The sequence below is a fragment of the Ammospiza nelsoni genome, chromosome 17, assembly GCF_027579445.1.
Source record: "Ammospiza nelsoni isolate bAmmNel1 chromosome 17, bAmmNel1.pri, whole genome shotgun sequence".
In the NCBI taxonomy this organism is placed as follows: Eukaryota; Metazoa; Chordata; class Aves; order Passeriformes; family Passerellidae; genus Ammospiza; species Ammospiza nelsoni.
In genome coordinates, this window is record NC_080649.1 from 49,909 (window position 1) to 66,726 (window position 16,818).

Sequence of the window (16,818 nt, forward strand, 5' to 3'; positions counted from 1 at the left end):
CAGGAACAGATATGTAGAATAGGAATTTGGGTTGAAAGTCATGCTGGCTGACTCTAAAAGATCAATACTTTTAGTAGGACAGTCTGATGAAAATACAGATGCACACACTGATTGCTTAATTACTGTAATTGCTGCACTTGATTGCTACAGCAGTGTTTGCTCTTAGCACTTATTTTAGAAAAATTCAAATGCAATTAAATGCAGCAAATTGGTTTAGAAAAATAAATTTTACTGATGTTGCTGGATATACAAGGAAATAATAGAATGTGCTTTGCACTTAAAACCAACTAAACTGTTAAGATGAAAATCACTTCATTTGTAACTACAGAGCCTTTAGGAATTTAAAAATCATGGGTCTTAGCTTCTCAAATTCTTACTAGCAGTTCAGAAAATAAGACCTGTCCAGTGGTCTTCTCAATACTAATATGCAATTATAAACTTTTCTATAGTTATAGAGGACACAGCTGTCAAATTTCCTGGATAATTTCAACAACCTGTACTTTGTAGTTAAATAATTTACTTCCTTCAGCCATTTCTATCTTTGCAACTTATTATATGTTTGCCTTATTACAAAGCATCAATTTCCATTAGCTTAGTTTTTCAAACAAAGGAAGCAATTACATTAAAAAGCAAAGTAGTGGATTCTAGGATCTTTGATGTTAGGCAGGGTGGTTTTTGAGTTGTACAAAAGAAAAGGTAAGCAAAGTGATTACTTAAAACTTTTTCATGTGATTATATATCCAAAAAAGAGACAACTACTTCCTCCTACAGTAATCAGCACGTCACAGCAACTGCAAAGGAAAATAATTTCCCAACTGATATACATCTGAATAGACCTAACTTTCATGATGAAGTTTTTTGGGGCAGCAGTAAAGGATACTTCTCCTTTACAAAGGAGAAAGCATTAATGCTTTGAATCACTACAGAAATATGTAACTACATTTTACATCTGAAGTGCTAAACTAGGAATTCTCACAGGATACGACACTATTAATATCAATTAGTCATTTAGAAAAGACGATGTAAGACAGCACACTTTAAAAGGGAAAAACCAGGTTTATTCCATGCAGTTTACAATACACTAGTGTTATGAAAAGGAAGTTAAAAAAATACCCATACACATTTCATTTGTTTTGAAAGTGGTGGTTAACTGTAACCATCTTCAAATTACTTGGGAAGCCCTAGCAGATATTCTTCCAGGGAAATTTCCCTGAATTCAGTTTCTTGTCTGTGTCTGTGCTATGAGTTTTGGTTAATGCAAGTGCATTAAAACCAAATCATAACTCAAATTTTGCTGCAGTAAGAACACTTCAGATATAATGAATTGGCACAAAATAAAGTGTTATTGCTAATCCACTATCCAGGAAACAACACGTTGCCAGTATGGCCACTTGGGTATAAGCACAACTTAAGCAGGTGATGCCCAACTAATTTTGAGACCAGTGACTTGGAGGAAAAGCTTAAAAAAAAAGAACATTTGTTGAATTGGGTAGGTGATCCTAAAGAGTGCATAGGAAGTTGATTTCTCATAGCTAAGTTGAGGTAAGGATAAGGGCAGAAGCAGGTGGAAAAAGCTGCCATTTGATACTCCTTCCGTTTGATGATCTTGTTTCAGTTCCAGTAGAGGTTGGTAACATTCCTTTCACAAATGCCTTGGCACTTTCTTCATTCTAGCAAGTACACATGAGCCAAGTTAATGTGAGTAAAGTTGTGCATAAGCTTTTGGAAAATCTTCATAAGCAGCAAGAATCATGTACATAATAAATACATTTACTCTTCACTCATTTCAGATGACGAGGCCTCAAAATCACAACAGGTCTTAGATCAAAATTTAGGCTCAGCTTTCTAAGGCAAGAAGAGCACTATCACAGAACCTCTTCCCCTTCCACTCACCCCCAAAGTAGCAAAATGACTTTAAAAAAAGTTTCTCTCATTATAGTACTTATTAAGACACAACATCCTGAAGAGAACCCTCTGACGCCTGTAGAAAGCTATATTGGCAGCAGTATCTACTCAATGAACTTTTGAGAAGTTTATGCCTTGGTAGACATCACTAAAGTAACGGTCAACTAAGTTGCAAAGAAATATTCTGTGACAATTTCCTGGGGCAAAATCTTCCTCAAAGCTTCTCTATTGCCAGTGCTGTTCATAAAAGTCGACAGATTTCAGCCAAGGTAATAATGACGTGGAGGGTAGGTGTCCTGCCTTCTCTAGTGTGCCCTTATCAGATCTGGATACTGAAAATCCAAGCCATATAGGAACAGTTAGATCTGCAATTGGTTAAGACACTTGTAAAAATTATTTCTGTCCATGAGTTGAAAGGAAAACTGACTAGTTGTTTTTTAGATATTACATGTCTCTGGAACCTCAAATTAGCCCTGGAAAGCATTTTAGCCCTTAGCATTTCTGCTCTGAAAATGGAGAGTTCCTTCTGACAGTCATTTAGGTACTGGACAATAAGATCTATTTAGCCCTTTAAAGCCTCTGTTCATTAAGAAGGCTTTAAAGACAGCTCCTGATTTTTGTGAAACAAAAGAAAACTTGCATGACACTGAGTTCAGAGAGCCTTCCGGGGTTTTTTTTTTAAACTGAATATTCATACTATTTAAAGAATCACTAATTCTACACAAAGCCCAAGTAAGAACCCAAGATTGTCCTCAAAACTGGAAACAGCTGCAGTCTAAATTACAACAAAGTAACAGGCATCATCCTTAGGCTTAAGTATTTCAAAACTGTTGTGTTAGAAAAGACACTGACTGTTCCTATGACCACTGAAGTTTTAACCCTACTCTCTTAAGATAACAGATGCTGTTAAAGGCATAACAAAATTTCATCTCTTTTCAAAAGACCTACAGTTCAAGGGCTGATTGAAAAAGTTAATTTGAAGAACTTGAAACTTTTGATGAGGTGACAGAGAGAATAAAAAATAGGAGAACGGCACTTTCTGATTTTATCACATCTTAAGGGAACAAAACCCCAGACTTCAGGCTTTCATTTGACTTCCATCTTCTTCAAAAAGCCCAGGACAACTTCACTCTTCTCCCAGTATTTCCCAAGGAATACATTCCAATATACCTGGGTAATTACAATCCGGATTCTATTTAATTCCACTGAACCAGATACTATTGCATTTTTGCACTCAAAGTTCATTTTTGTAATATTAATAAAAAATTTGTAACTAATGTTCATTTGTAACTAGTGTTCATTTGCTGGTGGGAGCTCTTTACAGCTTAAACAGAGACTGACAACTCTCAACAACTTCAACAGACATTCACAGGACAGCGTTCTGTTATGAGAAGCACTTTTCTGATAGTGTTATCACCATACTCAGCAGATTTGTTCCCTTAGTTGCATGCCTGCAATTACGTTGTCTTTTGTTTAATCTGCCAGTTTTCATTTTTCTCCTGAAAAAAACGCCAAAAATACACCTCTCTCAGAAAAAGAGGAGATTGATGCAATTTTTGAATCTGCAGGAAATAGTCTTGTTTCTAATCAATCATAACTGTGCATTCACATTGCTAGAAATGGAGCTACACAGCTAGTGTCTAAAGAAAATCTCAAACCAAAAAAGTCAGATGGATTCACTGAGCTTCATTTTTTATGAAATATCTTCTCCTAATGCTACAATGCAGGATGAAAGGAACTTCTATCATTACAAGAAATCTGAGTTTGAAAAAAACAGTACATTTTCCAACTTTTATGAGTATATGATTGTATTGATGGAAACTTCAGTGAAGATTCAAAAAAAGCTTCTAAATTCAATCAAGTCTTTGACAGACAATTAAATTACTTTGGGATTAAAAACATGCAATTAACTGTAATCCATGGAAATCCCACAGTAAATAGGACAAAATACCAGGTAACTTTTGGGCTGCGAGCTGCTGAGTCAGAGTATACATTTGGATAGTTATTATGGACCACGTGACATCCATGTCTTTGAGGCCTCAGAATTACTTATTCTTTGTAGACAAATTCTGATTCACCTGCTGCTTGAAGAAGTCAAAAGCATGTAACATAAAAATACCATCTCCAATAAAGGAAAAAAAAAAACCTCTTGAGAAAACCTAAGGCCAACAATTTGCTGTCTCCTAACTCAAAGCAAGAAATTGCTATAGCAAATTTGAACTTCTGTTTTTAAACAAGTTTTGCAAGAAGTTTGTCATGTAAATGTCTTTAAAGAATTTCATCTCTCTCATTTCCTGTTTTATTCCTTCTGTTATGATCTGTTCAAGCTCAGGATCTGAAGTTCTAACCTGGAATACTGTTCTGAATAAACAACAGAGGAGCTGTGTATGTCCAGAGTTAAGTTCAAGCAGTCTGCAGTACAGCTTTGCAGTTCCAGCCTCATAGTGAACCCCTCAGCTCTGCACAGTCACAGGTAATTCTCAGGTAGGTACTCTCTCCAAACAGCAGAAAAAGAACAAAGGAATCCAGTTTTAACTGTATAGGTACATTGCTTCCTACTTGCAAGAGCTTAACACATGAAGCAATGTTTGCCAAGCCTGGTCACGGAGATTGGACTCTAATGCAATTACCTTGCATTACTTTATTTGAAACTGCAACAGTCAAACAAAAAGAAACAAAATTTATTTAGGGATAAATTCTTAATGCCTTGAAAAAAGCTGAAGAGAGCATTTCCATCTATCTGAAAGCCTTGCATGATCACAAAAATTAAAGCAATAATCAATAGCAAGAACAGGAAAGTAGTTAGTTCAGGTGGCCTCAAACGACAGTGTATTTAAAATAATTTACAAGGTACCTGCCTACTAAAGTTCTTCTTTTCTTTCCTTCTTAAAATCTTTGTGAGATATTGGAAACAAAGTGCAAAAAATTATTAAACACTCATTTCCCTAAAATTAGCTATGGTAGGGATACAATATAAACTAAACTGCAGGTAATCTCAGCATAGAAGCAGGTTTTAAAACTGAAAATATTCTGCTGGGGAAAATCCCCCATACTTAGGAAAAAAACACTCTTTTACACACTCCAAATTTGTTCAGATTGCTCAGTTTGTTACTCATGCTTTGCCGATGTCATTCAGGAAAATTTCACTTTATTAAATAGTCTGTCCTTTTTGGATTTAATAAGACAAGGCAACAGAAATGCTGATTCAGAAGGATCACGGTAAAACTGGCATTTTAGGCATTAAAATCCACTTAGATCAATGCTGAATTACTCTGTAGAGCACATCAAGAAAACAACAAGTAACATGGTTGGCTGCAATGAGCCGGGGAGCTCAGAGATCTTGGTGGAGTCATACTGCTTAAAAACACAGTGACTACTGCAGCAGAGGAAATGTTTTAATATGCAGTTAACACAGACAATTGTTATGCTTATTTTCAGATACACAAGATAATCCGTCACTATTTAGGGGACATGTCTGTGCTCAATTTAAGCTGATAAAATATGGGTACCTAAAAAAGTATAAAAGTATAAACATTTCCCTCTACACAATTACAGTTTTAGTAAATTAAATTCAGTTTTAACTTCTTAAAAAAAGACAAAACTTTTACGTGTTGTGGACAGGCCAGCAGCTTCCCGTGCAGACCACATCCAAGTCACAAAATGCATTACAAATCCTTTCAAGCATTAGGCACACAGACAAAACATTTAGCCCATTGCTTAATCTGTTTAGTAGAAATGTTTCTTACAAATTGTTTTGCCAAACTTTTATCAATGTCTAAGTCCTTTAAAAAATCAAATAATAATTAAAAAAAAAGTAGACCCTGGGTGTTTGAAAATCAGTATGCAGTATATGCATAAATTCTGAAATTACTAAGAATGAAAACTGTAATGTCTTTAGAATTTAAAACCATCTTGTAGCCTTTTGAAACTCCCTTCCACTGGTTCCATGAGTCAATGAAGCCAAGTTTTATACTGTCCATTTTGTAAAGTGTTTTAAAGATGTGCTAAAGATTTTGCTCAAAACATAGTGTGTGTCTTGTGTATTAGCCTTTTTCAAGGACAAACTAACAAAGCTGCACCACATTCTGTTCAAACACTGTTCTTAACTGCATAGCTGAAACTGTATAGAAAGAGAAAGGTTGATTACAGGGATCCTGAATATCCAAAGTAATCAGGTTTTTCAACTGGATGAGTTTATGTTCACACTAAGATTGATTTTAATCCAAGTCATAGAGACAGGGACCTAGGACTAGCCAGCTGTATTTCTGTAAAACCTTCAGCTCTAGAAAAATCTCTACCCTAATCCACAGTTCAATGCTTATAGGCATTTTATAGAAGCAGAAACACACATATGAGTACAAACACCTCCAAAGAAACAGAATGTTCAGTTGGTCATTTTAAGTGAATTTTGATTCCACTTTCAAGCATGTGACCAGGACTGGAGCGTAACTTTTGCAGGAGACTGTTTAACAGAGAGAACATCAAGAATAACTCAGAGGAAGGCCATTTTCTCTGAGTTTAGTCTTCCCTTTGGGTATTGAAATAAGCTATACATCCAGTCAATATATACACCCTTCAGAGAAATCTTTTCTCTGTTGTGTAACTTTTACACATGCTAGTTTCAGTTGATCTCCTAGGCTGTTATTACATAATAGATTATGTCACAGAACCATAAGGAATGTGCAGTATAATACAGTCAACTGGGGCTGACACTGATTCTGAAACAACGTATGCCCAAATACTTGTGTTTCTGGGCTAACATTTGTGTGTGTGTGTGCATGTGTGTCTAAGTGTATGTGTGTGTGTGTGTGTGTGTAGCACCGATTACATTGTCCTTTTAAGGTTTACAATGATTAGTAGGAAAAGGTCTCCAAACTGATCAACATTGGGTCATCCAGCACCAGACATTAAGTGCTACATGTCTCCAAGGAAAATATGAGTGCATGGTCATTTCTTTTCAAATGACCAGTGTCAATAAGCCAACAAGAAAGCACAACCATGCACTACAACCAAAACTTAACACACATTCCCACACCATCTATTCCCATTATGTAATCTTGCAATGCTTCCAGAAGTTGACACCAGCTTATAGGCAAATTTGGTTGAACCCAGATCAACAGAAAATTGTCTAAATCAGATTTTTTTCTTTTGCAGCCAAGCCTCTTCAGTGTGACAATTCACTGCATCTTCGAATAAAGAAAAAAATTGTCACCGTTCAATACTGTCTTCACATCCTGGAACCTCGTTCTTGCAAAATCTGAAATAGACCAATAAAAATTCTATAAATGAAAATTAGCTCAATGTCATTCCTAAAGCATGGAGATCAAAGAGCAACATAATGACTACTTTAAATAACTGGTAATGTGTCAGGGACCTGGTTCGAGGAAATTCCTGGGATCTGTGCTTTAAAGCTGAAAAAAGACAGATTGATATGTACAATGTCTACTATCAAATACCATTAAATCAGGTGTAAAACACTGCTAGGAATTGAGTATTATTAAAATAAATCATTAACACTTTAATAAGACTTAAGAGTTGGCAATTGCAAAAAGTAAGCCATTGCACCTCAACCTAGTTCAGAAGATCCTGAGGTCCTATGTGGTAAATTAACTTGGGTACTTTACTAGGAACTGAATTTAATCTTAATTTTTCCTGTTCCAGAAAAATGTCCTTAACCTTCTGAAGTTTCAGATACAAACTGTGTTCCATAAATTAGTATTGAAAACATGAACTAGCAAATCAAAATGTGCAGAAATGGCATACTGGGTGCACTGATGCAAGAAGTTTTTAAAGCCCAAGTACAACCTAGCAAGATTTAAATCAACAACATCCATTTTACTTCCAGTTTTACTATTTTTTGTCCCTTTCTGTTTCAGTTTATTTTGTCTCCTCCAGAGAGGAAAGGATCCAAGTTTTAGGACTGACTGTTCAAGCAACTAAATTTTAATGTTGCTGCTCTAAACTGAATTACAACCAGCAATACTGAGGTGAACTGTTGGGCGGAATAGTACTCTAGAACTGTGTCAGTAGGCTGTAGAACCAATCATGACAAAAGGCAAACAATGCATTAAGCAAAGCTTCAAACATACTGAGATAAGTACTTAAGAATGTTAATCTGTAAGTAAAAGTCTTATGATACTTCATTTTCTTTTGGTTCTTGGTAATTTTCTTAGTATTGGGAAGGGCTCTTTATTTCAAAAGCTGAAAGAAAGCAAAGGCACAATCCCTAGACAATAGCAGAGCTTCTCTCAGGATGGATTTTCCTTCCATTATGATCTTTGTGTAGCCTGATGTTACAATAAACACTCAGTAGCACGTTCCAGCCCACAGAATCTGCCAGCACACATAAACACTTCAATCTCTGTGCTTTTACGGTAAAGGCTGGCAGTTGATTCACACAACAGTTTCAAGTATGGTTTTAAATTCTAAAATCTGAGATATTTGGTTTCCTTTTAATATTGCTTAAATGGCCATTATATTATGTCTTTCATAGTGACTGAAGACAAGCAAGGTCTCACCTACTTTGCCCAACTCCATGGGATTTTTTAAAGGCTGGAGTTCATGAAACTCCCATTACCATTTGTGTAGCTCAGGGACAGTTCAGAGGCAGTGTGGTGTTAGTTCAAAAAATTAAAAATCTACTTTATCACTTGCTCACTGTACTCCCTCCTACACCTGGATCTAGCTTTGTGCATACAAAGTTCTTTTTCATTTCAAATTCAGCATTATTGTTTTGAAGTTATGAAGCCAGATGTCAGCACAACTATTTTGAAAAATTTCCAAAATACAGAAAGTCATTTTCCACTGGTCATATCATGCTTTAAGGTACATTTTAGAAGCAAAACCCTCTTATTTCATGAAGGTAATTCATGAATGTAACACATGACTATGTGTACTAAGCAAAAAGCATTCATATGAAACTGTAGGAAAGAGAAAAGTGAATTCTGTGGGGAAGAACCAGGCTCTGTAAATTACTCAGCAACTGCTCGTTAATACATGCCAAAGGGACTAGATAAACTTACGGAAGATAGTGCCACTGACACCAAGTCAGGGTATTACAGTGTCATTGTAGCTTCCACAAAATGACCTAGACGAAGGCTTGAAGAAAAATTCACAGACTGAGTTGTACTGGAAGGTAGGGAAATATATCAGGAGCAGATATCATAAATGCTTCATACTTAAACTCCTTCCCCAAGTCTTTGCTGTCAGTCAGAGCAGAGAACAAAGTGCTGGAGTAGATGCCCACAACAGAAGATAACAGTCTGACACAATAAATAGAGTCAGTAAGTGAAACCATATCCATCAGAGACAAAAACATGGCTGAAATAAATACCTGTGCAACTAGAAAATAATACTGGATCTATTAATTTTGTTAATATTTCCGATTTAATATGAAGCATTTGAGTTTATTCATTCCTGGAAGAGTACTTGCAGGATTAATAGCCTTAGAACTATTTTATGTAGTATCAGGAACACATACAGTAAGATAAAGCTGAGCCAGATCTGGACACTGAACTTTGTGCACTTTACTGAAGCAGTAATCCTAACATAAAGCAGAAAATTCTATTACATTAGGCAATATTTTAACACACTTTTCTTGATGCTTCTTCTGTAACCTTCACCTCTACTGAAAGGGAAATCATAGACTCACAAAAGTGGGTTTGGCTGGAAAGGATCCTAAAGATCATCTCATTCAAAACCCCTGCCATGGACACCTTCCACAGTCCCAGGCTGCTCCAAGCCCTGTCTAACATGGCCTTGGACACTTCCAGTGATGGAACAACCACAGCTTCTTGGGACAACCTGTGCCAGATGTCTCACCACCTTAACGGTAAAGAATATGCTAATCATTGTATCCAATCTAAAGCTAGCCTCTTTCAGTTTAAAAACCTCACCCCTTGTCCTGTCACCATGAGCCCTGGTAAAAAAGTCTTTTTTCATCTTTCTCATAAGGCTTTTTAAGCATTGGAAATGCAGTAACATCGGCCCTAGGGCTGTCTTCTCCTGGCCTAACAACCCCAACTGTCTCAGCCTGTCTTCACAGGAGAGGTATTCTAGCATGCAGGCCATTTTCGTGTCTCTTCTCTTGACCCACTCTCACAGGTCTTGTACTGGGAAACTCAGAGCTGAATGCAGCATTCCAGGTGGGATTTAATGACAATAGAGTTGAGGGGGAGAATCACTTCCCTTGACCTCCTGGCCATGCATCTTTTGCTGCAGTCCTGGATAACTGGCCTTCTAGTCTTCAAGAATTGCTGGCTCAAATTCAGGTTTTCACCCACCAGTATGCCCAAGTCTTCCGCAATCCTGCAGTAAATCCATCTATCACCCAGTCTGTACTGATACTGGGGATTGTACCAACTCTAGTACAGATATGCTGCATAGAGGATTTTCATTATTTTCATATTTCTGTTTTATTTTCCCTATAGGTGCACCAGATCCAAAGCTGGCTTAAAAATTCTAAACAATGCTGACTGAACTCTCATATTCTAGGGACCTGAGTGTGATTGTTTCTTAGGCAAAAGAATAAGAAAACTATTTCTTCCCACTCAAAATAAGGCTGCTGCTGCTGCTAGAAATGTGTTTTAAGGACTGTTTGCCTCTCAGGCAGCTTAAGAATATTACATTCAATTCCAGCAAAGTGCCAGTTTATTTTGTTTCAATAAAGCTTCAGCTTTGACTGATTCCTTTCAGCCATTCCTGAAGACCTGGCAAAAGCAGTAGCTTCTGTTCACATCATTTCAGAAAATAATATAAGTTCTTTTCCAGCCATGTGCAGTACCTTCATAGAATCACAGCATACCCTGAGCTGGAAGGGACCCACAAGAATCATTAAGTAATGATCCTGGCCTTGCACAAGACAACCTCAAAAATCACGCCATGTGTCTGACAGCACTGTCCAAACTTCAGAGATAAGTGTTAAGGCTGCTTTACAGCTAAAAAGGTCAGGTGTATAGGTGAGAAGCCAAAGTTTATTCTCATGTGATGGTAAATATCTTCAATTTATACAGGCTCCAGTGACCACCCACACCATACCACTGAAAATTCAATGGTATGTTATCTTCTAGAAACTAGAGAGTGGAATAAATATGAATAGTACTTAAAGACACATTAGGAAAAGTGCCTAAGTTGTTTTTTCAGATGCAGCTTTTTTTGTCCTCTTCCACTTGTGACTTTTAATGTAACTTGATCTTCAATCAGATGTCAAACTACAGCGGAAAGGATCCCTCCCCAGAATTGTTTTCTGTGATAAATACCACTGCAGCACCAAGATCACACTATTTACTTATACTTGCCACATCTTTACTAAGAAAATCCTTATTTCAAAATTATCAGTTAAGACCACCTTTGGATTATGCTGCACTTCAATCAAGTTTGTTAAATTATTGCCAAATCAGACACTTACTGAAACTGTATACAGTGAGTTTGGATCACACGTCTCTACATGTAAAAAGCCTATCTGACAGAAAAGATGGTGCACATAAAATAAGAAAGAAATGAATGAATGAAAAGCAATACTGGCCCTAGAATCTACATGAAGAACTTTCCTTCTCAGCAAAGCTTTAAAGGTACTACTCACAATACAGTTTATAAAAGCAACACTAATTATTCTGTCAAAGAAGCAATATCCAGAACACAAATTCTACCTTTGCCAACCATGCCACAACTATAATCACAAACACACACACACACCACCAGAACTAGCTGAAGGACAGCACTAGTGGGGGTGGGAATTGGATGGGGCAGAAGAGAATCTGGTTAAAATCCTAGGGCAGCTAGTGCTCACCATGACATTTACACTTAATCTGAGTCATTCATATCGTAATCCGTTTCTTCATCGTCACTCTGAGTGTCATGCAGCATGCAGCACGTATAGAAGAAGGAAGGGAAAAGAAGAGATTGCAAGTGAGTCAGAGCTGCAAAAAAGTAAATTCCACTTACACCTGAAGCATGTGGCAATGACATTTATTTACTTTTACCTGGGACCTCTACTCTTTGTATAAAAAAGTATGACAGCTGACCATTTCAAGAAGGAACGTAACAGATATCATGACAATTTCCTCTTCCAAACATCCTGAAGTCAGCAGATAGAAGCAAACAATCAGGTCCATAAAGTGGTTTGAAAGAGAATACTGCTTGTGGGAATACAGCTTATCTTTTGGTTGTGCCATGGCTACCAGTAAAAGCCAATGGAACCATTTAAGATGAATTTTCTTTGTTTGGGTGTATTAGAAGGTTACACAGAAGTTGTCTATAACTTATTATGCTGTTAACTAAAAAAAGAAAACAGAAGAAACAAGTCCCTAAGAAGGAATGAAGGTGAAGCATGATTAGATGGCTATCAGAAGATACTTTCTCCCATTCTGAAAATCCAGGACTGTTAACTAAAACTGAAGGGCTTGTCAATAAAAAATAGATATTGGCAGTTTGTTTTTTTTTCTTCTCTAACTCAATCTTCTGTAAAAGTAATAGGAGGAGTTTCTTGTAAGTCAGTCCCAGTACATGAACATATTATTCTGTATATAAAGGTGGATCCCAGAATTTCAATCATATGAACTTCATGAAGACCAAGTCGGACACTACTGAGGCAAGAGGATAATGCTTGCTAAGAGGAACTATGGAGACAACATCTCCCAAGTCAAGACCCCTGAACACAGCTGTCAGAAACCTCTCAAGAAAAAAATAAATGTTTTTTCCTTTTTTTCCCAGTCACAACATATACCTATATACAAAAATTTGATCTTTTAGAAACTTAATATATAATAGAATTACTTTTCAAGTATCGCCTATTAATTGCTAGGAACAGCTTAACTCTGCCAGGACAAAAGGAAAGAACCTCCAACCAAAATTAACAGTAATTACTATTCATCACAGGGGTCAAATGATGCTCTGCTCTCTTCTCTGAAATAATGACCAAGCAGCACACTAATGAAGACGTCTAAGACAGCCTCTCTTAGCGCTACTCCATTTACACAGTTGTAATTCAGTCTCAACTAGCTTTTGGTTTTTGTCTTTAGCACTAATTTTTGACCCATATTTTCTATTACATCAAGGATGCAACGTAATTCTGGCACCTACTAAAATTACCTGAAGATGCACTACCATTCCTTATGAAGATTTTTATTAGGCTCTAGAATTCCACATTTTATTTCAGGTAGATATCTCAGCCCTAAATTATTACCATACACCTCTAACATGTCAACTTTCAAAGTCTTCCTCAAGCATCCTGGCAAAACCAGACCTTAACTAGGGTTTTGAAAGAGTAAGTCATGGCTTACCCAGTTTCACTGTTTACCCCTAACTACATTAATCCTCTACAACTCTTTGAAAGCTTTATCTCAACAGGGATGAACATAAATTACTCGTTTCACTAGGAATCCAACATACAGCTTAGAGTATTTCTACAGTTCAAAGTATAAAATTATTCCATATGTGTAGCTGCATAAGCATGCTACAAAGCCTAGAAAGTAATGAAGTTTTATCTATTTGAGGCCTCAATACCAAGACTCAGACCCATTCTTAGCATTATTTCAAAATCAATTTCTTTGAAGGTGACTTTTGAAAAAGCAAGCTTTGATGATTTATCAATAAGGGAAATCAAAAGCTTTTAAGACAACTACAGATGTATCCAGTTTGTCTGTAGTCATCTCCTCATACAAAGCAGCAATACAATGATAAAAGCTGTTCACCATCCATGACTCTGAATACACTTACATTACAGAACCGCTCTGCCTTATGGTTAGTCAGCTGTGGTTTTACATTTTCCTTTGTACAAATTCTGAAATACAACCGAGTAAAATGCTAAGATACTGTGCCCATTACAATCTTATTATAAAGCTGGTTACAGAAATTAAAATTGGTAGAACCCTAAAAACATTAACAAGTATCCTCATTTTATTGCATGTGACTGTTTTACGGAGATAGCATCTTTCAAGTTCCATTCTCGACAGTAAGATTTCTTCTGCAGAAGTCAAGCAAGAAAAACAGTTTTTAACTGAACCAGTGTTATGTGTTATATGTTGAATAATAAACAAAACCTAGTTTCTCAGCTGTAAAGAGCAAGTATTTGCCAATACCTGAAAAAAACAGGTACTGAAAAAGTACAGAGTATTGTATTTAAATAATTCAGGCATGCATAACAAATGCATGCTGATTGTACCATTTACAGTCCCTCATACAATGGACAGGGAATCATTATTAGTCTTGAACAAGGGAGGAAAAAAGGACAATGAAATAATAGTCTAGAACAGAGGTAGATTTATCATGACTTGTGAAGCCCACCAATTCAACACTATTTCTTTAGTCCAATGCCCAGTAACTCACCTTTGCTTTTTCACTGGGTTCACTGGTTGTGCCATAAGGAGTGTTATGCAATTCCTTTGAGACAACACACAGAAATTCAGCCTGATCTTCATTGCCATAGTTATAGGAAGAACCAATACTGACCAGCTGAAAGATGAAATTTTTAAAAAAAGTCAGTTGTATCTCCACATAAAACAAATTCCACAAAGTCTCATGATTAGTACAAACATTCCTCATGGTTCAGACTGTAGGCTGTGCCTGAAGCATGATTCTCCACTTCAATGCAAATACGTTTTGATGCTGACAAATACATTGAAAATACACACTCTGATGACAAGATACACACAGGTTATTCTTAAACAGTTAGGGAATGAATGATTCACTGTGAAAGAAAAGACTGTGGAGACAGGCCAGTGAAGAAGTAGCCTGTTCCCTCTTTCTGTTATTTACTAGAAACCTTCCTATCTTCCAAAGTTAATTTCTAAAGTTTATATGCAGTATCTTAACGTGGCATGATTTAACATGTAAATGGCTGCATGCAGGATCCTCTTTAGCCTGAAGGGATACCCATCAGTACTTACAGAATAATGGTATTTCTATTAAAACGTATTTTGAATGATCAAACACAATATTTGCATCTGACTGGAAAACAACAAGACACGGTATGGTGGGACATCAAGACTAACATCCGAAATTCATACGTACTGCTACAAGGAAGTTAATTAAGGAAGTGCTACAAGCAGAAGCCATGTATAATGAAATGTGACATATTTACAAGTTTCTACAGTCTCTACATTGAATGATAAATGACAATTCACTGAGAAAGAAGAATATACTCAACATCACTACTACTTCTTATGCAGCATGTTTATCAAATGGCAGAAATTGTCTTACCTTACACACAATACACTTACCTAATATGCTAGAAGCTTTACATGCTTGCCTGCCTTTCCAAGTCAGATTCAATTCAGATGTAGCTGGTTCATTTATTTTAAAGTTTTATTTCAAAAGCACAAGATAATGTATGTTCTACAAGATAATGTCAGATCTACTGACACAGATCAAAATCCTAAAAATAAAACTGTTGCACAGATACACTGTGTCAATTTGTCATTACCCCAACTACATTGAATCTATCAACCAAATCACCACACATATACAATAAGACTGCCCTATTTCCCAATTTTCACTGTACCATTTAAGTGCTCTAGAAACAGCCACATAGAAAAGGCCTAATTATTTTTCTAAACACTACAGTTACCTCTGTAAAGACAAATAGTGTGCTACCCTTAGTCTAGCAGAACACCAAAGAGAGTAAAAGATTTGTTAAAGCATGAAAGATGAAGTCAAGATGAAATCCTGATCCAGAGTTTGCACTTAAGGGATAAAATTATTCTCCCAACAAAAACTGAAGTTAGACCAAGGTTAAAAGTAGCTTCCATACAGCACTGTTAAAAGTAAACAAAGCCTCACTGTACTTTCTACAGAGAGGAGCAAGCACTTCCACAGATGAACAGAGTCAATGTCTACAAAGAGCAGTAGGCAGTGTGTCTACATAATGAATCAACTTGATGTCAGGCCTAGGCACTGTCAAAAATTTTGGGAGCCTGATGATATTACAGCATACAAGGCTCAGCTTTCCATGAGCAGCACTGCCCATCAAAATTCATCATTCTCAAATTACGTACTTTAACTACACCAGAAACCTTCCCTGCCTCTTCCTCTTCTAACATCACTCTAGTTCTGCAAAATATATATATAAAGAGCAATGAACACAGGCAAAAATTATCGTCAAAGACATTTTTTTAACCAAAACTCTGTAATGAAGTTACAAACACCCAGGTTTTCTAGAAGCACCGATGGATATAAAGACATTATTTACCCTGAGATGTTAAATCAGCTAATCTTTCACAATGAATACTCTGCAGTCTGCACCATAAGGTATTTGTGCAACACAGAATCATGAAACCCACAGAGTAACTAGTTGCACAAGATGGCCTAAGAAAGTCTACTGAAAAGCTGCAGAATCAACTCAAATTTACTTTGTATATTAAGATGATTTGTTGATTGTCTTTCCTATCAACAAAAAATATGTACAGATTTTCAGAAAATAATAGCAATTAAGTTGCTTTAAACCCAACAAAGTGGTACAAAGTTTATACTATACATTACACAGCAATTATAAAACATTTCATACAAATACAGTAACTGCGCCAATTATTAAAGTAAAAGGTAGGACATTAAACAACATTTTTAACCCACTTAAAGGCTAGAAAACATTAAAAAAATTTGCATACATATTTAAATAAAGCCACTCAAAATTCTCCTTCTCTGAAGTTTGAAGAATTCAAGCATACAATTTGATTAATATACAGTTGACTCTTCTTCTTGGAAAAAGGCAAGGACTAGTTATCAGGTAAGCTATGTTAACTACCAGAAGGAAAAATACTTCTATACTTATTGACACTCTAAAGAAACAAATGACCTCTTTGAAAGTAGATACCATACAAGACCCAAACATCAGCCAAATCATCAATCCTGTTTCAACCAGGTTGACAGGTCTTCAGTGGATAGCTACTAACAAATTCTTCATAATCCAATCATGTAAAT

General features: G+C 36.3%; 1 protein-coding gene across 2 annotated transcripts in view; it reads right to left on the reverse strand.

The window, feature by feature from the left end:
- Positions 1 to 1,036: 1,036 nt before the first annotated feature.
- KCTD5 (potassium channel tetramerization domain containing 5) overlaps positions 1,037 to 16,818 on the reverse strand; it is a 32,014-nt gene continuing 16,232 nt past the window's right edge. The window contains exons 5-6 of one of the 2 annotated variants that reach the window (XM_059484293.1): positions 14,230 to 14,355; positions 1,037 to 1,670 (exon numbers count right to left, since the gene is read on the reverse strand). In XM_059484293.1, the coding sequence (XP_059340276.1) occupies positions 1,533 to 1,670; positions 14,230 to 14,355 (264 nt within the window). In that variant the 3' untranslated portion in view covers positions 1,037 to 1,532. Of the gene's footprint in view, positions 7,163 to 14,229; positions 14,356 to 16,818 lie in introns of both variants that reach the window. The other variant, XM_059484294.1, reaches the window with a different exon arrangement.